The 26532-nt window shown below is 39.4% G+C and overlaps 1 protein-coding gene across 3 annotated transcripts in view; it reads right to left on the minus strand.

The window, feature by feature from the left end:
* Positions 1–404: 404 nt before the first annotated feature.
* LOC149312228 (monocarboxylate transporter 2-like) overlaps positions 405–26532 on the minus strand; it is a 132439-nt gene continuing 106311 nt past the window's right edge. For all 3 annotated transcript variants that reach the window (XM_089524233.1, XM_089524231.1, XM_089524232.1), the window contains 3 exons: positions 18005–18148; positions 12543–13355; positions 405–8624 (listed from right to left, as the gene is read on the minus strand). In XM_089524233.1, coding sequence (XP_089380359.1) covers positions 8353–8624; positions 12543–13355; positions 18005–18148 — 1229 coding nt within the window. In that variant the 3' untranslated portion in view covers positions 405–8352. The remainder of the gene's footprint in view (positions 8625–12542; positions 13356–18004; positions 18149–26532) is intronic.

Genomic DNA, 26532 nt, shown 5'->3' on the forward strand with positions numbered 1-26532 from the left:
TATTATCAATGTGGAGTAAGCAAACTCTAGAGCTGAGGCAAAAGAGCAGTAGCTCCCTCAAGACATCTGCTTTTGGAGATAATATAGATTCTCTTTCTTCAGGAGGTAGCATAGATTGGGCGCAGAATGGTAATATTTCATGCATTGCCAATGGTGGCTAGGAAGTGGGCCCACTCTGAAAACCTTACTTAATGGATCCCTCTAAAAGCTAGACTGTAGACTTCTAGTTTGGACTATGGACATTTTGTCACAGTATCCCAACAATGTCCTCTAGATATGTGGGTGTACAATAACCATCACCTTCTTACTCATCAATACATGTGGAAATGTCCAATTAACAATTTGTAAGCCGCTCTGATAGCCTTTTGGCTGAAGAGCGGGGTATAAGTAAATAATGATGATGATGATGATGTGAAACATGTCTAATTGGAAAGCCAGCTTTACTACATAAATAACTTTTCACTTGGTTTTTAACAAATTACTGTGCCATTTTTTAAGTTTACATCTACTGACAGAAGATCTAGCACTAATGATGAAAGTTGGCCTCTTCTCTGGGTTTCATGGGAGTTGCCTGTGCCTGTTAAAAGTCACTACTATAAAACTAGATTGGAAATCACTATAAAAATAATAGATGTGTAGTTATTTTTTAAAAGCTAAACAAAGACTGTGGGCAAATCAAAACGCCTGGTTATTGCAAATAGACACAGTTGGTGTACATTTTAAGTCCTATCTATTTCAACAAAAGCATTGCAAAGCAATTAATGTGACTTGAAAATGTTCTGCTTTGGCTGAATCCATCTCCTATGCAAAAATAATCCATCCTTTTGGACAACACTAATATTCATGCCCATGACGTTATGGCTATAGTAGGCTTAGAGTCCCCACACAATTATAATCTAGGTTGAAAATCATGAAGGGAGTCTCATAAGCACAATGGGCTTCCCACTTCAGGCATTCTTCCTCCAACACATAGAAGATAACAGAGCCCAACAATGTGGAGATGACAGAAAGGTAGAAAAGTCTGTTTGTCCCATCACATTATTTTCATTGTGTGCAGGCTTGAATGTCTAGGAATAGAATTAATGAGGACCATGACATCTCCCTTGCAGTGTAATCTGATGTTTACTCAATGGGACTTAATTGTAGGAAACTGGATATAGGATTGCAGCCATAGATTATCCATAGATTTGCTTTACAACTTTATGAAATCCTTGTTATGGTTCTCCCCTGTCAAGCTGTGTTCCCCTCACAGTTCTCACAACTCAGCCATCCTCAGTGACCATGAACCTGCAAGCCACACAATAGCAATTGTTACAATCACAAGCTTAAGTCTGGTGTCTGTTTAATATTCTAGGCTCAAACCCAGTTAAAAATAAAACAACAATTCAAAATACAGTTTGTTCAGAGATGATCATTACCACACATACATTCTTTTTTGTTTTTTTTTAAAGATGGTTCCTTATGCTCTGACAGTAGATAAAATATGCAGTAATATTTCAGGCAAGACTGCAGCAAACTAATACAGCAGGATAGTACAGCAATTGCAAAATCTTGCAGTTCTCTCTTTTAATAAACTCTTTATTAATGTGTGAGTGGAAGTGGAAAAAAATAAGCAAGTATTCTGCTGCAGGAAAAGAAATCATTTGTTGAAGTATTTTTTTAATCTATTAAAAATCAATTTTATTTACCAAACACAATAAAAAAACATTCCCAGAAGATATGAATAATGAAGATTACATTCTGGTAAAGGAAAGCTTCTAAGGACTAGGCAAATTTCATTCTTTTGCACTGGAGTTTTGTTCAGTTTTGTTCATGTACATTCAAGTTTCATGTCTTCATAATTTACATATTCCATCAAAATAATACATATGAGCTGGGATCCATATGAGGAAGTTATGCACAAGGAAGAGTTTTGTCTGCTGGTTTTGGTTGCTGTACACAATAATTTTGTTTGCTGGTTTCACCACAGCTGCTTCCACTGTGGAGGTAACAAGCCACTTTTTCAATGGACCAGAAGCTTGCCTCTCCAACAGTGGGAAAATACTGTGGTAAAACTTGCCAAACATGGGTGAAGTACACATGGAGTGACATTAGGATCCCAGCCATTGTGCGCAAATAAAGTCTGATTTCATAGGAAACCATGAAGGCAAGTGTGCTAGTTCCCTAAGATGCTCTTAATTAGTCTGTTTCCTTCGGTACATCTGAGCAATGAAATATAGAATGGATTAAACAGTGACTAAATTCACTGTTGTTCTGATCCTGAAGAACCTTTAGTATTATCTATACAGAGAACAGCCACTCAGTGGTGCATTGCCCCTATCAGTTGGTAGAGTAAGGCAGACACCTCAAGGCCGCTGTCATGAAAGGGTAGAAAAATGTTATCCATTTCATTGTTTTTACTGTCAGGGAGAGACAAAGATATATATGGGATTGTCTCTCTCAGTTTTCAGTTGATAGCTACCTTGGCTGGCCTTGTCTACTGTCAACCTGGACTTGTGATGGTGGGGCACCATTTGTTTGTTCACCTCAGGCAGCACAATAGCTTAAGCAACCCCTAGCAGTGGTGTCTCTGCTTGGTACATAGAGAACCTCAATTTCCCTTCTCGCTATCTTGAATCAAAAGTCAAGGTAAGGAAAACTGAGAAACACTCTTTTATATTGCTTTCTCCAGCAATATAAATAAAACCAAGCTAAATAGACCCTTTTGGCAGAATCCTTTTGGTGACTTATGCTGGTGCAACTGGGAATTAGGCAGGCATACTTTACTGTGGAATGTAGCATCTGGTGCCTCCTTATGCAATGGATTTGCCCAACTGCAGAAGGTAATTGGGTGCAATTCAGATAGCCACTGAGTGGCCAAGAGTCGACTGAGAAAGCTCCATCATGCTGTCATTGGACTGGCTGATGCTCCTCTCCCATACCTCTGTGTGAGTCAGTTGGCAACATTTTTTGTTCTGCCTGTATTAAATGGGCTCTTGGCCTTAGCCAGAAACATTTCAAGGTTAGACTTCAACAAATGGTTATATAATATGAATGGGGAAAACATTCAAGTAGGATTTTTAAAATAATAATAATAATAATAATAATAGTACAGAACTGCTTTACAACAGGGTGTTCTCATGCATGGTAAACATACTTTGGTTGCTTATTGATTGGCCTTGTGATTTCATCATGTCTTTTATAGGTTTTAGATTCATTACCTGACCTCCTTTTTTTCACCCTATTTTTAAAATAAAGGACAGTGTGTTTGCTTAGAAACTGGAACAACAAAGCCTGAAATATATTGCTTTCAGACCTTTCTTCTCCTCTCCTTTCAGTTTTATGACAAGAACATATTAACACTCTAGTTCCTAACATTTTCTTCTCCTTCCTACTATTTTTAAAGAAAGATTTTGGTCATTTGGCCAATACAATAGACACCATCTCCCCCTTTGAAATTTCAGGTGGAAATTTGAAATTGTTAAAAACTGGCAAGGCTTTGTGCAGACAAATGTGGCAGTGTCACTTCTAGGGAACTGGCTTTCCCCTCTCAATTTATTACTTGGCTTTGATTACAGTTTGTTTTCAACTTTTAAGAACATTTTGATTATTATCACATGTCCAGCACCAGTCATACAACAGCCAAGCAAAGCAACAGATATCCAGTGGAGCAGTGTGCTACATTGTTGTAAAGAAAATGGGACTTATAGTTTTCTGAGATATTTAGTCTTCTCTGGTGCTACAACAAAGTAGAAATCCATGGTATTGATACATTACAGTTAAAGTGGTGTCAAACTGCATTAATTTTGTAGTGCAAATGCAACTCTTTCTAAGTTCCTATTGATTTATTAAAACTTACACAAATGTTGACCAAATTCCCTTGGTCAACTCTAGTTGGGCCTACCAATTAGACAGAGGCAATCATTGCTTATTTTTACAGATGCTGTGGGTACCCCTGAATAGGTAGTTATGATGGTTGAGTAGATACATTCCACTATGAACTGTCTTAACTGATTAGCAATTTTTAGGAATAAAACATTGTGAGGGAAAATGGAATAGTGATGAGAAAATGTGATAGCTACATCACAGTAATTCTGTCTTAATCATTTTTGTCTGTGTTAGTACAATATACTGTCATTTTATTGCACTATCATGTAATACCTGAAATACTAATGTGTGAACAGCAGCAGTATATTGATACAAGGCTCAAGGTTTGAAGAAACTGAAATCTGATTAGGAGGGATGCAGATGCCATCTACCAATACCTTTCACTTCTTCCTGAGCTTAGATTTCATCCTCACAATAGTGAAAAGGAAAATGAATTTCCCCAGCAATAGTGTATTGTTGTAATGCAAGATATCATTGGATGTCCGGGTTGTGGATGAGTCATTAAAAACAGCTATACAAATGAGCTGTCCCTAGTGGAAATTAAAATGGGTAAGACTGCATTGATGATATGGTTCAGCATAGTTGCTTATATTTTAGACTCTGCTCAGAGGCCTAGCTCTGGGAATTTCAACATTCAGAATGAGCAGCTGGACTTCAAAATTTGCAGCTGCACAAAGTGTGGCTGACTCACTGCTGGTTGGCATCACATTGTGAGAGGGGAAAGGGCCATAATCTGAACTGACCTAGAGACAAAAAATGTCAGATGATGCCTAGAGCTTCAATTTAGTTTGTGCATGCTTCTAATTTACTGAAAAAGAAGAAAAATATGAACACATAACAGGATCATTTTAATAATATGCTTTTCTGGGATGCTATGCAAAATCCCATTCAAATTCAGAGGGATAAGGGTCACCTATCCTTCTTAGGATGTTGCATCAATTGGGCTGGACTAGGCAATACCAAACTTCCTTAATTAAGATAAAAAAAAAGAATTATTAGTTCTAATTAGAGGTAGACCCAAGTAGATCCATTGACTCCATGAATTTTTTGTATATAAATAGTTTACAGAAGTTGTCTAGCATCAATGCACCACGAATCCCCCCTCTCTTTCAAACACATACACACACACAGAGGGTAGGCAAAAGTATCATCCCCCCCAGTTCAACCACACCTCCAGTGTTAGTAATTCTAATTTGCTTTAAATCTGCCAGCCATGTTTCTTTGGCAGTACTTTGTTTCCTGCATGTTGCTTCCTTAAGCAACAAGCACTATGGGCATCAAACCCTGGATCTGTAGTTTCTCTTATCCAATATTTAAAGCAAGGGTGGGAACCAGGTAGTGCTATTATTGTTGAATTGCAATTCCCATCAATCCTACTCAGAATAATCAATGGTGAGGGTTGAGGAGAATTCCAAACCAATAACATCTTGGGGCATGGTCCTGACCTCATTTTAAAGGACTATCTTTTATGGTGGTGTGTGTGTGGGAGGAATACACTGAAAATAGGTGGTAGTTGCTTCCTAGGCAAAACATGGTGGCCAAGATCCTGCACTGATGATCCTGCACTCATGCATTAATATGGCACTTGTGCAACATTGCCTTGTTAGAGAACTGTAATTTTGCACAATCAAATGTGCACTGTGTGACAAAATGAAATGCATAGTGATGTGCATCACTGCACAGTGCACATTAATGCTTAACACAATCCACATCAATGTGAAAGGTACAGTCGTGTACAATGGCACCACATGCTTACTTCCACTTTACCTGCTTTGAATGGAATGTGGCTATTCTGCATTGGACAAAAATGTCCAACTGCTTCCCAAGGGAAACTTATACCTGCATGTGTCACCAATAGCAAGCTAGCCATTTTATTCAGTATAACAGAAATGAAAAATAATAATAATAGGGCATTAGAGATAAGAGACTGAAATCTAGTTCAGATGATGTACTATGGGAAACAGTTTAAAATTCTCTGTGTGGTTGCTCTGTAGGATTCAAACACTGGTACTCTTACCTCACATTGTCAAGTTGGCAGTGATAGCCAAGATAAATGACTGAAGTTAAGTATTTATTATGAGAAGTGCCTGTAAATGCAGAACAGCTTGCAAAATTGACGTCAGAAATGTATTTTCCTTATAAAGACTGATAAAACACAATGTTTTCAATGCACAATTCCACATAACCTTATGCTGTTGACCTACTTTCCGCAGATCTGCTTGATCAGTAGGAGCACCTTTAAAATAACCAGCCTGCTTTACACATCCAGACTGGTAGGCCCTGGGCCTCTGCACCAAAGTTCTTACATTGTTCCAGACTAGATTGGTCCAAAGCTAGATGACACCGATGACAATATTTATTTGGCCTTCATATAATTGGATCTACCCTCAGAGAAAGAAAGAGCCTGCACTGTATTTTCAGTTCCTCACTCTGATCATAAAAATCATAACAAGGATGGCCAGTTTGTGATTCATGGGCTGGATGTAGCCATCCAATTTATTTTATCTGGTCCCTGACAGCCTATGAATGCTTGATCACACATGGTCTACAACAGTAATGGACTGATGTCTAGCTGACAGCAACTTTATTGGCAGAGGTCAGTGTGTACAACAAGCCCTAACAACAGCTTCTTGAGAATAGAGTGATTACCAAGAATAGGTGGTAATGTGGCAGTGGTGTGTTTTAAGAATCATGAATGCTAACAACTTTCAAACATGGATGAAGTAAAGTGATGACCACAAGGCAACATGTTGTTCAAAAGTTATACCCTGATTACTAAACATCTGTGCCAGCAATACTGTTTGTGATATTACAATGATGCAGCAGTACAGATAACCCATCCTAAGTCCCATTGCTAGTTTTATGATTAGGCCATAAAATATTTCAGTTCATAATCTAATACTGCAGAAGGAACTAATCTTTTTATTCGCTGTAATTATAGTATGTATTGCATTTAGCAATAACATTGAAAATTTCTCATGTCTGATTTCATGTATATTTAAAATTCACATAATTTTTATCAGCAATAATAGACCGTATTGATCTACTGAAAATGCACTATAAAACAATGATTCATTTTTGTGCGCTTTTTACTCAAGTAAGTTTTAATATTTACCCCCATTTTTTAAAGTTTTATCTTCATTATCTAGAATTCTTTTCTTCCAGTCACCAAATAGGCACTCACTGATACCTTTCTTGAGGATTAAGATGTTTCCCTCTTCTAGATAAGCACATAAATGTTGCACTAGAAATTCATTTGGAGCTAGAACCCTTGTTACTGGAAGACCATCGTCAAAGCTCTACCTAATTAGAGTTTCTATTTGAACTGACTCACTCGCAACAATTGCAGCAGGAGTTCTAATACTTTTGAGATCAAAATAAAACATAAAGCCACAATCCTGCTCCATCCATGCATGGACAGCAGAAAGGGGAGCAGCTCACTGACATAAAATCCCCCTCACAAACCATGCCATCTCTGAACCCCAGATGCAAGTAGGGTTGGAAGAGACATTGGCAAGTATTCAGATTATTATTATTATTTTAAAAAACGAATGTATTCAATCTATGGTTTCCTATCGTCAGAAGGAAACTACAGTCCTCAATTTTCTCCACCTTGCCTCCCCCCCCCTCCAAGTATATGAAAGTACAGTGGGCCTTTGGTATCCACTGGAACTGGGTTCCAAGATTCCCCATAGATACCAAAATCCATGGATGCTCAAGTCCCATTATATACAATGGGTGACATTTGTATAAAACAGAAAAACTAATGTATGGTTTTTTTTTTTAAATTTGTTTTTTGTGTTAATATTTCTGAACTGTAATTGGTTGAATTCCTGGATGAAGAATCTGTGGATACGGAGGGCCAACTGTACATGTACATAAAGATGCATAATTTTAGTCAACAGGGAAAAATACATAAAATTAATATTAAGGAAAATGAGTTAAAATGCCTATATAAGGAAAAGTGTGTACCAAAATATATACAAATCTGCATGTGGGAAGAAAAATAATAATCATACAACCCACCATGGAACTTGGAGAAGATGACAACAGATGATATAAGAAGGCTGAAGGAAATTTGAGAAACACTATGAAAGTAAAGCAGACATATTTTCACATCCGTACTTGTAAGTGTGGGAAGCATGGGTGACTGGTTTCTTCAAGACAAGGTGCAGAAGAATTTCATCTGGCGCTGAATGTCTAAGCATGTTGTAATATATACCTGGTAAAACAATATTGCTACTAGTGCAGGGACAGCATGGTAGGAGTAGGAAAGGTTATAGTACAATTGTATGGAGAATTCTTCAGCATCTTTCTCCTTCTGCCCAGAAAGACCAGGATTGTGGTCTAGATTTTACTTTTTGCAAACTCCTATTCCCATTCAGTATTGTGACTGCTTATAATTACTACAAAACTTGGCCTGTACTTGAAGACATACTTCTAATGGAAGTTATAAATATGAGTATTTGAACAATAGGTTTTGTGCTAGATATTAGTTTCTTTTTCTGAAGGGTTATCTTGCATTTTGCTTGATCTGCTGACTGTTTCTTCACTCTCTTTGTGGGTCAAAGGTTCTACTTCCTTGGCATCAGCATTCTTTAGTGCTCTCTGCCTTTCTTCTTCTACTTTCCTCTCCTTTGCCAAAAGTCTATAATTGATTGCGTTTCCAATGAACAGCCAAATGCTCGCAGTAATGACAATTATGCCACAGACAAAATACATGTATTTGTAATCTTTGGTTATGTCCACAAGCAAACCTGAAAGATAAAAAAGAGAGAGGGAGAAATAATACCTGAAATAATACTGAGGGGAGGGGAGGAACAATCATTCACATGAAAAGGGATTCTTTGTTGTTTTGTACACATGGATATATATTTTAAATTATCTATAATAATAGGCTTACTTTTGCATACTGAAACCAGTATTACAAGGAGGGAATGAATCCATTATGAACTGGGTGTGAATACTCTAAAATTCATTGTTTGTGTCCAAGATCCAGCATGTGCAATCCCAACTGCTGTCACTTACTGGCAGTGGCATCACTGAAGGGATATGCGGGGTGAGGACTACACCAGATGACACCCTAAAGGATGTGTGTGACACCATTACTTCCCATATATCTGCATTTTTGGCAGAAATATGCTGTGGCATCCACCTATTTCTGTTTAAAGTGTTGTAAGAAATAATATGAGTGGGATGAGCCTCAATGAGAAGAGAAATGAGAGCCCCCAATATTTTTTTAAAATAAAAATTTAAATTTAAAATTTTAATTGTTTTAAAATTTCACTTAAAATTATTTTTTTATTCTTTTTTAATTTTCTTTTAAAAACATCACATTTTACCAAACTTTTGCTTCAACCACATGAAACTAAGCATATGTAAATATGTTTAGGCTGTGTATGATATTGTAATTTAAAGATAATAATTTTGTTAGTTGTTTATGTCACAACTATTATCATCAGATTCAGTGATATATGGGAATTACGATTAATGAGTAATATTAGTACAAAAAACATTGCTAAAGATTCTGTGTGGTGTGGTAATGGGACGAGGGTAATGGAGGGGTGACACCCTGAATTACTGCAGCAGGTGATACCAACCCTAGTGATGCCACTGCTTACTGGTGGAGAAAGGGAGGCGGGATGATTCAGATTATAGAGAAGCAGCCAATCTCAGGTCAGTTGTGAAGAAAGAAATGAGGTGGAAATAATAATAATAATAATAATAATAATAATAATAATAATATATACCCCACCTATCCATTAAGAAGATCAAGGCAGCTAACAACAATAAAACATTAAAATACAATAAAACACATTGTCCCAGAAGCCCACCCACCCACCCACCATAACCAATAAATCATAACTGTAAACAATAACAATAAAACAATACCATTAAAATTATTAAAACGGACAAGACAGGGTAGTCAAGGGGGGGCGGGGTCAACTGAGATGCTAATCTGGCAAGGCCTGTCAGAAGAGATCCATTTGACCTCCTTTTAAAAGCTGTCAAAGTTGGTAATATGACGAGTCTTCTCCGGCAAGCCATTCCATAACTTGGGAGTGGCAGAAGAGAAGGTCCTCTGGGTAACCGCAGCCAGCTTAGGTTTTGCTAGCTACAGTAGATTGTTCCCAGAGAACCTAAATGAGTGGGGTGGATTGTGTGGAAGAAGGCGATCCTGTAGATAAGCTGGGTGCAAGCCATGAATGGCTTTAAAGGCCATCACCAACACATTGTACTGTGCTTGGAAACTAATGGGCAGCCAATGAAGGGACTTTATAATCGGGTTCCTTCCTCCAGGAGCTCAGAGCACTTAACTTTTCATGGTCTGAATGGCCTCGCTCTCCTTCTTTTTCCTTCTGTAAGGATCAGCAGCCCCTCCTGGGGAGGTTTTTGGATTGAGCACAAGGGAAAGAGAATATCCTTTTGCATTCTGTTCAGAAAAGCAACTTAGACATAAGTTGTACTTATGAACATGTAAGTAATTAAACAAGATGCCTGCCCAAGTGTGTTCATGTCTTTCCAAAGAAAATTATATCTCATAAGTACTGTCTTTAGGACTGCCCTTTAACATATCTAGGCTTTAAAATACACTATATTCTGGGATATACACTGATGCAATATCTTAAGACCCATATAAGTAGCATGACTGTAAAAAAAATTAAAACCTGATTTATTTATTTATGACCTTGATTCCTGGTTTCAAAAATTATGACATTACAGTCATGTGATATGCATCTGAGTTGTGTGGCTGTGCATAGGGTGGGGAGAACGAGATCATAGTAAGAAAGAGGCAGTTTCATTGGAACTTCTGTAAGACACCAATCTACACTGACAATGAGGATGAATTTCAGAACAAGTGAGCCTTTTGGTTGAATCACAGTATAATTTCTTTAGAATAAGTAAAGCAAATAATGGAGAATAGGATCCAAGCACTGATGATTGGGTTGAGGATATAGCAAAATGCACTAATAGATCTCCTACCCATTTAATAAAAATATGTGGCACAATGGTGTGGTGAAAAGAAGAAACAACAGACACATTTTGAAACAGCACATTACTTTGGGCAACTACAGTAAAACAATTTAAGTGGTTGTATAAAAACCCTAAGCATATTTACTCAATATGAAGTTGCAGTTAGTTCAATGAGACCTCTTTTCAAGTACAGTAGAATCATTTAGGCCTAACATGGTTAAGGATCTGATCGTGTTTAAATCAGGAAGTAGGTTCACTCCACTAGGGGGCACACTGAACACTTGAGTAGTCAGTTTCAACTTCAAGAAAATCCTCTCCATCACCACAATTAAAGACAGTTACTTAATTCAACCATGCTTATTCAATGTTTTGTTCCTGGATTTACTTGTCAACACTGAAATGTGAAATGGTTCAAATTAAAATCCCAGTTTTGCAAATGTGCGCTAAGCTGTAAATTCATCAGCAATTACATTAATGCCTACATACATGACTTCAACTGAAGTTCAAAGTCACAAGAACCTTTGTTTGCTTCCTGTCTTCTTCTCTTTTTAAATCTACTCATACAATTTCATTCTGGACAGCACCTACTGCAGTTCAGTTGAAATGTAACAGCCTTTAAAATCAAAGCATTTTCATTAGCTGTTTTGATTCTGAACAGGAAAAATCTGTGTCAGTGTGTCCTCTGAGAAGTACTGCTATCTAAGCATAGTTGTTATGTATCTCTCATATTCTACCTATTATATTCATATATTCTAACTGGGAAGTATTCATATATTCTAACTGGGAAAAGCCCAAGGTAGTTGCAGATTGTATTAATGAAAGGAAATTTTGAGATTGTATTTAAGACAAGAAAAAAAGTCCTGTGACTGGGTGCAAAGGAGATCATAGCAACTATGGTTTGGGAAGGAAAAGGAAAGGTTGTTTCTTGAGCATTGTGTCTACTCTTTAATCACTGTGTGCAAATGTCCAATGGAAATATGCTATTCCCGTGACATCTATTTTAATGAGAATGTAAACTAAATTAAGATACTAAGACCAAAATGGACTCAACTAGTCTGATACCATACTACAGTAGTTTTCCCTGTCACAGAATGCCATGTAGTGTGCTGTCCATGGACACCTATTGCAGAGGGCAATTCCATAGGCAATGGTATGAGAATCAATAATATTTAAGCATAATAGGCAGAAGAAAGAGAGAACTGAGGAAAGAAGAGGTTGTGAATAATTAGTGTAAAATCTCAATATCTGTGAGAGAGGGGTCTAATGTCTACTGTGCCTTGTTTTTGGAAAGGCACTGAGAATGATAAAGTTGAAGGGGATGATGGAAAAAGCTGAAAGTAAGGGGTGAATTTAGTCAGTAAGTCAAACAGTATATTTTTCAAAATGTGGGTAGAAGTGAGAGGCCACCTTTCTGAGGGGCAAGAAGAAGATTGGGGTGCATTTTTGTTTTTTTTTTTGTTGTTTTTTTTTTAAATCACATATAGATTTACTGTTCTATACTGGCCAGAAGAAAATGTTTGGCCAGAAGAAAATGTTTGGAAAAGGAAATAGTACCTAATGGATAAATCAAAAACAATTATGTGGGAAGGGAATGATATTTCATATACTGACTTCAACTAACCTTCAAACCAATTAGTTGCATGTTTGTTATATCATCATCATCATCATCATCATCATCATCATCATCTCAATATACTTACCCCCTAATGGAGGACCTAAGAGGACAGGGCAGCACTCTACAATGGTGACGAGTCCAACAGCACTGGAAAATCTTGATGCACCAACAAGATCCATCAATGTCTCAAAAAGGACACTGCTGACCATTCCAAAAGCAAGACCAAAAAGTACTGCATATACAACTAGTCCCGTGTAGTCATTGGCCAATGGGCACATGATGTGGCATACCCCATTGTATAAAACAGCAAAACTAAAAAAATATTGGATTTTAGGACGGATGTATTTTGAGTTTGCTAGGAGACCCATAGATGGCCTAGCAAACATATCTACAAAAGCCAAGATAGAGAGTAAAAAAGCTGCTGAATATTCATCAATTCCCTTGTGCTTGGCATAAGGTGCTAAGAATACAATTGGGGCAAAGAAGCCTAGAAACATAATAACATTTCCAGACAGATAAATAAGAAACCCTCTGTGTTTGAAGAGGGATAAATCTAAGTATTTATTGATGGTTTGCCAAACGGATTTCTTGTCATTCTTGTGCAAGGCAGACTCTCCTTTCCCCTTTTCCACATCCTTTTTTGCAGCAGGTACAGGTGTTGGTCCAACAGGCCTCATAAGTGACCCAGCTACACAGCAGTTCAAAAGAAGTCCTCCCAAAATGAGAAAGCTTCCTTTCCAACCAAAAACATTAAAAAGAAACTGATTGAGAGGGGCCAAAGTACTTAGAAAGACTGGACTCCCAGCCATGGCCAGTCCATTCGCAATGGGACGCTTTTTGTAAAAATACTTGCCAATCATAGTCAGAGCTGGCTGCAAGTTGAAAGCCAAGCCTAAACCTAAAAATGAGAGATGAGACAACATACCATTACTACTTTTAATACAAAAGAATAAATCTCAACTAGCCACCAAAATTAACTACAATCAGCCCAGGGAGGGGGGAGCAAGGAAGGAAGCAAGCATGAAGCTAAAATGTCATCTTGTAATTCCCAAGGAAGATTAAAAAGCCATTGGCACCGGGACATAAATGTGCACATTCATGTGTTTTAATGTCATTGATATGCCACACTAAATTTCTCTCATTTCCCTCTGTTGCAGTGCAATAAACGCAAAAGCTCTAGCAATGAGCAATCCATGTTGCAGACAACAGAATGACAGAAGAACAATGATATCAAGACCTTGAGCACATCATTTTTGTATTTTACTAAGCTATAATCCAATTTCTTTTGGTTCGTTTCACTGAAGTTATTAAATGTCACCTTCTCTATGAAAATGGCAGGTTTTAAAAGTACAAATCTGTTGGCTTTTGCTTTCCCCTTTTCTTAGGTTTGAATAGGTACACATAAAATAAAGCTTAAAATGCTTTATTGTACATGTACATGGGCCATTGCACAGAGAATGGTGCCCTCACACATTTTTGTGCAGTCCTGAGGTTTACTACAGCAGAGAAGTTTAGAAATCTCTTTATGTCTGTGTGTGTGTGTGTTTCTATGTGCTATGGGGAGAATAGAAGGTATTGGCCCAGTCATGCAGGTGGTCTATATGTCTTTGGCAATCTTATAGCTCAGTTGCATAAGGAACCAGAAAGGAATTTATCACTGAATGTCACGTTATATAAGCCTGGATGCTGTCCATTTTCACCCTTTCTCATCATACCTCAGGCTAAATTCTGTACATCTTAGCACAGGCCACATCAGATGTTAGATTTGTGGCATCATAAAAGGATAGTAAATTGTGAATGTTGCAATGGTATCTTTACTGACAAGGTTAGAGAGATGTACCATTGTTTGTAGGTGCCAAAATATCTTGGCTGACCTGGGTTCCTTGCATTTTGACTTGTTTGGCTGTTGGGTACCGTTTGCTGCTCTGCCTTAGACAACAAAATTATCTTAGGCCAGCCCTGTCCTCACCTGATTAAAAGTTTAAAAGAATAATGTTGTTGATGTTTACTGTTTGACTTTATTACTTTAATGAACACCTGTTATTAAACTGAACCATGTGTCATTACATTACAAAACCAATAAAAATATTTTTAAAAAATAGAATAGTGGATCCCAATCTGGCCAATCTAGGCCAGTCCCAATCTAGACTAAAGAGCCTTGCTCATTCTTCCTAAACTCTTTTAGGCCATCTATTTAAGGTCTCTAACATAATGAAACTAATTATAGGTGGGCTGCTTGTTTGCTTTGTATTAGGTCTATGCCAATATCATGGCTTTCCATTTCCTGAATCAGCCTCTATTTTGTGGTCTAATTGTAATGACTGGACATAACATGACAGCTTCAAAACTTTAAGCAATATAATTGTGCATCAAAATGATGTAGTTTGTTCACTTTTTATTGGGCCTCTCACAACCAAGTCACCATGGCTGGAGGTGGCATGACGGCTGGCTCTTTACTGCAGTGATTATACAGTGGGCCCTTGGTATCTGCTGGGGTTTGGTTCCAGGTGCCCATGTAGATAACAAAATCCATGGATGCTCAAGTCCCATTAAATACAATGGTGTAGTAAAATAGTGTCCTTTATATAAAATGGCAAAATCAAGGTTTGCTGGGGGAATATATATATATTTTCAATCTTTGCATAGTTGAATCCGTGGATATAGAATCCGTAGATACAGAGGGACAACGGTATACCAAGCCCTTATGAAAGGATTGCTAAAAATCAGGAATCTACAGGGCTAAACCCTTGCAGCTGATGCATGCATGTTGAAAACCATTGTATTTGAGATGACATGAAAAAGTGAGTACAGCAAGACATCGGAGACCTGTGGAACAAATGTACAGAGCATGGTGAAATGGGATGTGGAGAAATTCTGTGTCTTAATTTTTTTGTGGGTTTTTCAGGCTATGTGACCATGTTCTAGAAAAGTTTCTTCCTGATGCTTCACCAGCATCTGTGGCTGGCATCTTTGCCACAGACACTGGTGAAACGTCAGGAAGAAACTCTTCTAGAACATGGCCACATAGCCCAAAAACCCCACAAAAAACTATGGATGCCGGCCATGAAAGCCTTCGACTTCACATCTGTGTCTTAATACTAGAACCTAAAGTTATCCACTAAAGCTCAATGTGGAGAGATTCACTACATATAAAAAGAAATACTTCCACACTACACATAGTCAACCAATAGAATCTGTTACCACAGGACATAATGGTGGCCACCAAGCAAGGCAGATTTTGAAATGCACAGGACAAATTCATGGAGGATCAAGACTGCTAATCACAATGGAAATATATGCCTTCCAGTATTCATCAAAGTATGTTACTGTATGTTGCTGGTTAGCACAAATTAAAGTTTACTAAAATACAGTGGCAAACTATCGTGATGATGAACTTCTCATATGTGGCAACAGAATACTGGATTAGATAAGGCCTTTGGTTTGATGCAGTTGAGCTTTTCTTTGTTATACCCATTTTAACATTATATGTCTCATTCAGTTATTAATTGAGTATATAGCAGTGATGGTGAACCTTTTAGAGACTGAGTGCCCAAACTCAGTGGAATTCCCACACTGAGTGTTAGCTGGTGCTGGGGGGGGGGGACTTCTGGAGGGAGGGACTTGCAGAGGGCAGTACTTCTGGGGGTGCCAAGACTTCCAGAAGTGAGACTTCCAGGGGGCGGGATTTCTGGGGGGGGGGGGAACATGCAAGGAAAAAATGGAGGACCTGACCAAATAAAAGCTCAAAACAAAAACAACAAAAAAGCTGCTCTTATAAATATTAAATCCATCTTTCTCAGCCCTGCTAGAAATGAAGAACCTTTTGGAGTCCCTCTTGGACAGGAGGCTGAAATGGGGGACATGGTCACCAAGTCTGGTCACCCTGAGCTAATAATACCCATATAGATATAAATCCATGCTGCTTAGACCTGCTCCAAATGGAATCCTTCCTGGACAGGAGGCTGAAAGGGAAGAGAGGTCTGGGAAAGAGAGAACCAAGTCTGGTCACCCTCAGCCAAAAACACCCATATCTGAATATGGTTCCAAAGGAATAGGTGCATTTATCCTGGAATTAGAATTCTATGGAAAGTGAACTGCAGGCTTTTACTCTGTTATTGTCTTTCTAAAAATTTGATCCTCAGGTTTTGGTACATGATTAAGACTCCAATTCTATATCCACTTATCCTGGAAGTTTATCAGACAAAAGAAATTGGAAGTATAATCCAATGGCAATCCGAATGCAATCATGGGGTTTAACGTTATTGTGTGATAGACTACCACACACAATTTCAAGCAATGGGAAGTCAGTCCGAACGCAATCATGGGGTTTCACGTTATTGCGTGATAGACTACCACACACAATTTCAGGCAATGGCAAACTATTTCAGGCAATGGGGAGTCAGTTCGAATGCAATTCAAATTCACGTAAATTTGCTGAACTAGTGATTAATGTGACTGCGTTCTGGCCCCACTTTCTTTTCATTCGAAATTAAAAGAAATTCCTCCCGTGTGATAAACTCCTTGGAGTAAGTATAACTGAATTCAACTGGACTTAAAATAGATATCTAAGGCGCGTTACAGACCGCCCCTTTGGGGCGGCCTGTAACCGGCCCTTTCCCCCCTGGATCGGGGCCTCAGCTGCTAGAATGGCAGCCTCCGAGGCCCCGATCCGCCACTTTCCAGGCCGCGGGGAAGCGGCAAAAGGCCGCTTCCCCACAGCCTGGAAAGGGGTGTCCTTGGCAGTGGTGGGGAGGAGGAGAAAGGGGCCGCTTGGCCCCTTTCTCCCCTGTGTCGCTGGCGTAGCCGTCTAAAGGCTGCGCCAGTGATGCAAACTGCAGAAGGAGCTCCGTTTCGGAGCTCCTTCTCGCGCCACAGAAAGGACGCTCTAGGCGCCCTCGCACGGCGCAGCAACGTCACAACCGCGCCACCTCATTTGGAGGCGGCATGGTGGTGACATAGTCATGGCGCGCCCATCTGTATAGGGCGCCGCCATTTTGTACAGACTGGGTCCATACTAGGGTTAGGGGTGTCAAGAAGTGACGCCCCTTTGTAACCCTGGTACGGACCCAGTCCGTACTATTATACCCATCTGTAACGGGCCTAAAAGATTACTTCCATGGTAAAGTGTTCCCTTATGGACACATTATTCTATGAATAAACCTATAGCATAATACAGAACAACTGGGTTTTTTTGTGTGTAACCAAAATTTTAATTCCTTGTATATTGGTTGCCTGTAAAAACATCTGCTGGGAGGTATGATTCAAGACCAAAAGAACTGATTCAAAAATGGAGCATCAATGACTACAACAAATGCTGTCACAAACCAATCAATCATTGAGCTGTAATCACAATGGGATATAATAAGGACTGTGGAAAAAAGAGACACCATAAGTTGAATGATCATAACAAAAATCAGAAGCAGACTATTTGATGGTGTATTTAAAAATCCAAAGATGTACACTGAAAGAAAACCTTGGGGGCAGGGGAATGGAATAAAAGGCCCTTAATGCATGTGTGGAGTAAATGGGGAAGGGGATATTACTTACCTCCAATAACACCAACACACATGTAAAGCTCTAAGACACTGTTGCAGAAAGAGGAACCAATCATTCCAAATGAAGCCAGTATTCCTCCAGCTATCATGACTGGTCTGCTGCCATATTTGTTCACCAGGACACTGCTTATGGGGCCTGAAACCAGAAAGAAGAAAAAGGGATACTTTCTAAATATGTGAAGATTTCAGGTTTATTTTCAGTGAAAACAAAAAACTTTGCATACAGAGAGACATATACAGAAGGAGAGAGATCAGTATAGCATTATGCACTCATCCAGATTAGTTTGATTCCCCCCAGAATTGAACAGAATAAACTCAAGTGTGGATGCACTGTTAGAATACAGGCTGTCTCAGACTGGTCCTGCTATGTACCACAATGAGGTGTCCTTCTTTCACACATTGGGGATGAGGTTGGAGAAATGAAGACAAGAACTGAAGCAGTGTTGGCCCTCAAAAGGAGGATGGCATTTGAGCTTTTCTTAGGGCAATGAAATGTCATGGGCCAGGACTTAAACAACCATTTACTTCTTTTGTCTGTTACCTGACAGGCCTCCTACAGCCAATAGGAATAACAGAGCTGTATCTTTAGGAGGTCATAGAGACTCATAAACAACAAACAAAATTCTATTTTAGAGATATCACACTAAATTGTTATAGTTTATATATAGCTATACAGTCATCCCTCCATATTTGTGGCTTTGATATTTGCAGATTTGATTATTCATGGATTTCATTAATATGTTCTCTCTAGGATTGTCTAGGTCCTCCAGTGCAACTCTGTGGTCAAATTTAACTAAAAGTTGCACTGAAAGACCATTTGTAGCTACTCCAGTGCCATTCTATGGTCAGTGTATGTTGGACATTGACCACAGAGTTGCACTGGAGGACCTAGAGATTCCTAGAGAGGTGTCCTCTCAGGTAAAAACAGTGTTTTTGTTATTTGCGGGTTTTCCATATTCATGGGGCTCTTTTTCCCCTGACCCTAGCGAATATGGAGGGACAACTGTATATAGCTATAAAAGTAAAAGCTAAAGGTAGTCCCTTAACCTGAATGTCTTGTCATAACCAACTTGTAGGGGGCAGTGCTCATCTCCATTACTAAGTCAAAGAGCCAGCATTGTCCAAGGATTACTCTGATGGTCATGTGGTCGGCATGACTGCACCAAACACTTTTACCTCTCCACTGAAGTGGTACCTATTTATCTACTTACATTTGCATGCTTTCAAACTGATAGGTTGGCAGAAGCTGGGACTAGTGACAGGAGCTCACTCCATCCTGCAGCTCTTGGGCCTTGAACTGCCAACCTACTGATCTTCCGATTGTCAGAATTGACATCTTAACCATTAAGCCACTGCATCCCTATATATAGGTGTGTGTGTGTGTGTGTGTGTGTAATTCCACTTTAACTGCTAGGGCTGTCTTCTGTGGCATTCCGGGGTTTGTAGTTTAATGAGGCCTAAGAGTTCTCAGGGAATCCTAAATGCCCCTCCCTCAACATCCCAGGATTCCGCAGAAGGTAGCCATTGCAGTTAAAGTGGAATACTAGCACTATAACAGTGTAGTATGATATTGTCTTGGAATCCCCCAGATAGGATCCCCAGTTGTAAAGGATTTTTTGTTAAAAAAAAACAAAGCACAAAACCAGCATAGCTTCCACCTATGTATTTTAAGTAATGTATACTTAAAATATACATTATTTTAATGTATATTTTTGAACCTAGATAAAAGTTTTCTGTTTTGTCTGCTGGCACTAATTTGGACTTACAGTTTTGTGAGGTGAAATGCATTACAGTAGCACTATTGACTGTGCACAATAGAAGAAGAAGCCAGCATAATTATGGTGGGGATGCTGGATGATGTAGCTCAATATATCCTTAGGGCATCATGTTAGGAAAGCCTGAAAACTATTAAAAATAGTAGTCCTAAATCAGGTTCTGTTTCAGAATTAAAATAAAAACTGCCAGATTTGACCATCAGAATTTCATTTGGTTTTGATCAGAATTTAGCACATTTCAGGAAAAAAAAAAAAAGAATGTAGGGAAAATGAAAAGCAATTGAATAACCCAACCTTATTTAAGCACAAGGAACAGGTTAAATGGGAGATACATAAATGCATACTTTAATACATCTATGAGCTTGCCACACAGACATTTTTATATGTGGATAATTTCTGGAGTCATTTAGGGTTTTGAGAGGGTGCTGTTTCAAAGGTGGCTTCATTGCTTAAGTGATTTCTACATAAAATGTATTTTCTTCACATTGTAAAACCAATGTTGTTGGCAGGAGCAATATCCTATATAGTTTTGAAGGCTGTACAGATGGAACACATGTGTTAAATATCAAGACTGAAATGCTGGTAGCCACATTTTTGAAGCATTTCAAATGCTATTTCAGGATATAGCCAGTATTATCAGTCTCAGTTTTGTAAGCACTAAATTACCATCCTTTAAAAGAGAGAGAGTGAGATATAGAAACCAAAGCAGTCTAACATTTAAGCCAGCACTAAAAACGACTCAGCAGTAAAGCGAAATGTCAAGTACTGCATTTGGTTTTACTGAAAATCCATCTGTATGTTGTCTGAGGTATAAACTTCCCATTAAAGCCCCCAATAAAAGAACAAACTTTACATTTCCAGTATGAGAAGTCAAGTAAAATCTAGTGTAACTTGTAAGTTTTTATAATGACCCTAGCCCAGCTCCCAATTTGACTATCTCCAAATCTCACCTCTTCAGTAGGGCTAGTCCTACCATTAAGTAGTGTGGCAATTGCCTTAGGCAACAAACAAGATAGCAGTGACAGCTGTGCTGGAACATCTTCCAGTGGAGGACAAAGTTGTGTGTGCCACAGAGCCTGTACTATGGTGGGATACAGACCGCCCAAAAAGGGTGGTCTGCCGCTGTCTCCATTTCCACTGGCAGAAAGCCTCAGCTGCCAAACAGCGAGGCTTCCCGGAAGCGGAAAAAGAACCCACAAAAAGCGGGTTCTTTTTCTGTTGTGCTTGCAATGCCCGAGTGCGCAAATTGTGTACTCATGGCATCACCAGCGCAACGGGACATGCGGATGCTATGTGTCCGTCGTGTCAAAATTGTGGCACCCGTGTGTACAGGGCGCCGCCATTTTGACGCCCCCGTCACATGCTTGGGATGAGGCCGGTATGAACGCTCCATCCTCGGCCAACCCCTAGCATGTAATGGGGGCGCCATATCTGCCAGTCTTTACAGCGCCTATATTAATAGCCTGCTGCCCTCAGGTATGTGGAAGGACACTAACCTATCACTTATGTTGAAGTAAGGTTCAACTACCAATCCAGATCCTTTATATTTACACAAATTCGCTGGCATCCTGTTGGTGGCGTATGCATGTCCATATCATGCTAGGCATGTGGGATGAAATCTGACAATGGTATAACAGATATATTTTCCTGAAAGCAGCAGGACCAGCCATTGTGGTTGTATATTGCAGCTGTACATTGTGCACTGCAAATGCCCTTTGCACATTTCAGTTTCCCATTGCAGTTGCACGTTGCATGCTGTGGTTTCACATTTTGCAATGGCATCTAGTCCTTGACATGTGTTGCACAATGTGGCTATTCTGCATGGGGATTCTGTAGTGCTGATGTAGTGTATTTCCACATGGGGATATTTACACTGTAATTAATTAATTAATTAATTTTTATCCCACTTTTTTCCCAACCCAGGATCCAAAGTGGCAACGCTATGCTGAAGAGATACTGGATTTCAGCCAGTGCACATACACACAGACATCTATGCATAACATGCCTAGGTAGCAAAATGCTTTGCCTTGGCTTACCCTACTCTTTTATATTACCTCTTTGAGGATAATTTTGAATTCCCGCCTTAGAGAATGCTATATTAATAAATATTGTGGCCTGTGATTTATACTGTCCCTCCCAAATGTGGTCATATTTGGAGGATACATTTAGACAGAATTCAAAGGGAGGAACATAGCTGGAGTGACTAGGCAGCATCCTTCAACATATTGTTTATTCACAACATGGTTTATTAAGCTAGAATTCCTAATTTAATGTGACTTCTGAAATGTGGACCTCAGCTTTCACAAATTCTCATCCAGCATGGCTGAAGGATTCTGGGCACCTTTGTCCAAAAGGTCACTTTTATAAGTTGTACTTTTACCTGCAGCTGTTGTGGACATTTTGAGATTCATAAAAACAGGGGGCATGAAGCACAAAGTCAAGCCAAGGAAGACAACATGTGAAATCCCTGACTATATCTGATAAGACTTGGCAGCTTGTTGTGTGAATTGGTGACAAAGCACAAAAGTGAAGGGCTAACCCCTTCTTAGGGTCTTGATTCTGTCATTGCCATTTTTATTGTTATTGTTAGATTCTGGTTATCTTTTCTGCACTTGGCCTTTCAAAAAGAACAAGAAGGTACACAGAATGGCCTTATACCTTCCACATATTCCTCATCTGTATGTGGTAGTGTTCAAATTATGGAAATGGGAAGGTAGGAGAATCTCAGTTAAATGGAGTTCCACCCCATGCCTCTTTTCATTTGTAGGTAAATCATACAGTCCTTATAGTCTTCTGAAATCAGTAATTTATACAAAAGGTAAGGAGGTTGTACCTGTGGTATTTGCACCCAGGGAAGATATTCTATAAAGTCCTTATCCTCATGATTAGAGCATACATTTTCTCCTCTTCATGAGCCTCCCACTGCCACTCCATTGGCAGTGGCTGAGGATGGTGGGAATTGTAGTCCAATGACATTTGGTGATCCAAACATAGGAAAAGCAGATGAACTCTAACACTATATTTGAGCATTCAGTGGATATAATGCTTGAATCATTCATCTCTACTCTGTTCCGGTAAGTAGTTTTTCTTTCCAGCAGATGTCTCTGTGTAATTTTTTTCTTTTATGCATCTAATATAATGCTTCAGTATCATGCCTCAATGATATGTCCACGAGTCCATGTATAATTTATCTGTGAACATGTAATCAGGACTTTAATAGCTATACAGAAATGCAATTGCATATTTTAACAATTTCTATTGTTCCTTAAGCAGTGTCTACCATGTGCTAGTATGCGTCTTTAGTCAACCCCCCCACACACACACACACACTGCTTTGCAGCTACTGTCATATTCTTGATATTTGCCAAGATATGTCTCTGACAAGACAAATCAAAAAGAGAATTCTGAAATAAGATGTAGGCTTGCTGATCTTCTTCTAAGAAAAATCTGTTTCTAACAGATGCTCCAGGGCTTTAAAACCTTTTCATTCACACCCTTCACTAGATTTTCACTTATGCTGTTTGGGCTGATAGAGATCACTTTTGACATGGAAAAGAGGACAATTAATGATGTGTATATATGTATACTGATGCAAATAAGACAGGGAAAAGCAGGCAGAGGGAAAGAATTCACCACAAAGCCTCATATACTGTAGATGGGAAAATGGAGGGATTTCAGCTAACTTCATAGGTTCCACCCCATGCCATTTTTCAATTGTATGCAGTTCCTTATGATCTTCTGAAATCAGTAGCCCAAAAAAAGCCATGTGCCTAGAAAAATTATCTGAAATCTTTTGGGATGTTCAAATTCTGGGACAAAACTGTACACATTGCTTGCTGCTCTGTTACTTTTTCCAACAGAGTTTCTGACTGTTTAGAAACCCATTTTAAATCTAGCAAATGAAAAATAGAGAATTTTCTTTCCATTCCTAAATACTACAAAACCCTGCTGCAGGATCGTGGTGTTTGGAATCTCATAATACAAATACAAGTAAAAATGCAATAATTAAAAAACAAAACAAAAAATTGGAAAAACCCAGAGTAAAAGAAATAGCAGCATCAGACCACTTCAAAGCCTTTTCCTTAGCAATCCACATTAATTGCCAAAGGCTTGCCTGAATAAAAAGGTCATTGCCTGCTGGCAAAAGGACAGCAGGGAGGGAACCAGCCTCACCTTTCTCAGTCAATAGTTCCCCAGCTGGGATGCGCACATTGTGGCACTCTCACTTGCAAAAATAGAAAGCAAATCTGTCCATAATAAAACAACTTTTGTGCTTCCGCTGGTTGCTAAGGTCTGTGAAGGGTAATATTTCTGACTAGAGGTGCTATAGCATTAATCATCAAACCATTCCTATGTGATGGTTAGGAATCCCTCCCCCTTCCTGAAGCAGCCACTCAGGTTAATAAAGAAGAATGTGTGGCTGGCTTCCACTAAACTCCAAAGAAAACACTGTACTGCTACCCAAAAGAAAATTCTTAGCAGTGATGGCTGAGAAAATATTGGTTCTATCAGGCAAGACAGAAGAAAAGGGTGAGCTCTGGCAAATATAACAGTGGTTTAGCAGTAATAAGCACACTGCAGCACGAGACACGTTCCAGCAATTAACTCAAGCTTTTCCCAAGCAACATTTTTAGTTCAGAGATACCCACAAATCCCTATTGAGAAGTCTTGCTTATTATACTTAGGGCAGAATTCTTTTAAGGGCATCTACACATAAAAGTTTCCCTTATGCATGCAGATGTCTTCCCACCTCCCACCCCAGGACTTAAAGCCCCCCTCCCAATTTACTAAAAAGTCATAAGACTACCCCAAACAATCACTGTTCTTCACAATGAGCAGGGTGCAAAATGATGAAATCTACTTTGAAATTCATCAGGGACCTCCAGGCGTCACAGCGCTGCTGTGATCATATGTCTTGCTTGATAACACTTCTCCAAACAAACACTTCTCCAAGCCTGCCTGTGTAACCCTCATAAGTATTGGCTTGGCCCAGTGGGTGGGGGAAATCCTAGGGAAGGGATTGTACTTGCTGCTTGATTTCAAAAGGAGAAGGAGAGCTGGAGCTGGAGCTAGAGCTGGAGCTGCAGTTGTCAGTGCTAAAGAGTTAGGTCCTTTTCACATTGGATAAAGGCTTTAAGATTTGCATCCAAAGGTTGCAATGAGCAGCAAAGGCAGGAGAGTTCTACAATCAAGTCCTAGACTGGCACATTGGATGCTTGGAACTATGTGTCATTTAATATATACAGTGGACCATCGCCTTATGCAGGGATCCATTCCGGAACCCCCCCCCCCCCCCACACACACACACATAAGGCGAATTCCGCCTATGCTTGAGCCCCATTCACTTGAATGGGGTTCGTGCGCGCGCCACAGGCACGCTCCCCATTCATCTGAATGAGACACGCCGCCCCTTGTGCCCCTTGCTCCCCTTGTGCCCCGCTTGCTCCCGCATGGCTTGAGCACGTAAGCTCAAAGCCGCATATAGCGCGCCCACGTTATGTTGCAGTTCTTTATCACATGCTGGTTTTAAAGCACAAATTGTAGCAAGTAAATAGCATCTTTGGCAGTACCTATTGCATAATGTCATCCCCAGCTCACTAGTGTTGTGCCTCTGAAGCATTCTTAGGGGTGAAGCAGACAATTGATGGGCCTCTGGCCGCTCTGGCCACGATCGGGCTGGGATCACAGTAACCTCATGACCTGCTCCCAAAGTAGGACACTACTGCAGGTCCCAAGCCACACCAGCCAGGGCTTGGTTTTGATCAACTTCTCTTTAATCCAGTTCTTTGGACCAGAGTGTGGCCTCAGCATGTCATCTAGCCACTTTGGGGGCATGCATCATGTAAATGCCACACCCCCAAAGTGTCTGGAAACCACTTTATTTGGCCCATGTGTTTCAGGCCTTAGAAGGCATCTTTTCATTGATGAGAAAACCCATCAATAAGTGGCCAATTGTGCTGCCACCCCATTACTTCACAGGTGTGATAAGTAACAGTCCATGGCAGTCCCAATATTGGGCCCATGATGTCAGTCTCCTCTCCTTCCTTCTCACCATTCCCAAGCAGCCTGTTTTCTTTCTCCCCCTCCTACTCACTACTTTTTAAATGTTCTTTTCTCCCCCCCCCAGTCTTTTTAATCTAATTTCCATAACTCTGGAATTTTAAAAGAAAATTTTACAAATTTTAAAAGAAAAGAAAAGCCTCAAAGGAAGGCAATGACAAAAAAACCTCTGAATAATTCTTTTCAAGAAAACCCTTTGATAGGTTCAATATAAGTTGAAATCAGCTTGAAGGCACATACCAGCAATAATAAATAGACAAATTTAAGATCATTTTAATGACCAATGCAGATTTCATAACCCAACCTTTTCCAGCCTGGCCCCATCCAGATGTCCTGGACTTCATATTACATCTTCCACACCCATCATAGTCATTGCTCATACTTGTTGAAAATCCGTTAGATTTGGAGTAAGCTAGGTTAGGGAAGGCAGTTTTAAGCCATACATTTATACAGACAGGGGAATGTGGCACTTTTTTTATATTATCTTAAACTCAGAGGATGCACAGCATTTTCTTTTCTCTACCCTCCCTGGCACTTCATAAGATTATAGTACTGAAAGCTCAGTTTGAACAACCCAGAAAAGAATAAAGGAAGATTTATTTGGCATAAAATCCATATCCTCCTGTGCTCTCAGGTAGAATAACATTTATCAGTCCAAATATATTAGGTATTTTCCATTTATGAG

The sequence above is a fragment of the Sceloporus occidentalis genome, unplaced genomic scaffold (assembly GCF_023333645.1).
Source record: "Sceloporus occidentalis isolate IW3139 unplaced genomic scaffold, rSceOcc1.0.p SCAF_5, whole genome shotgun sequence".
Classification (NCBI taxonomy): Eukaryota; Metazoa; Chordata; class Lepidosauria; order Squamata; family Phrynosomatidae; genus Sceloporus; species Sceloporus occidentalis.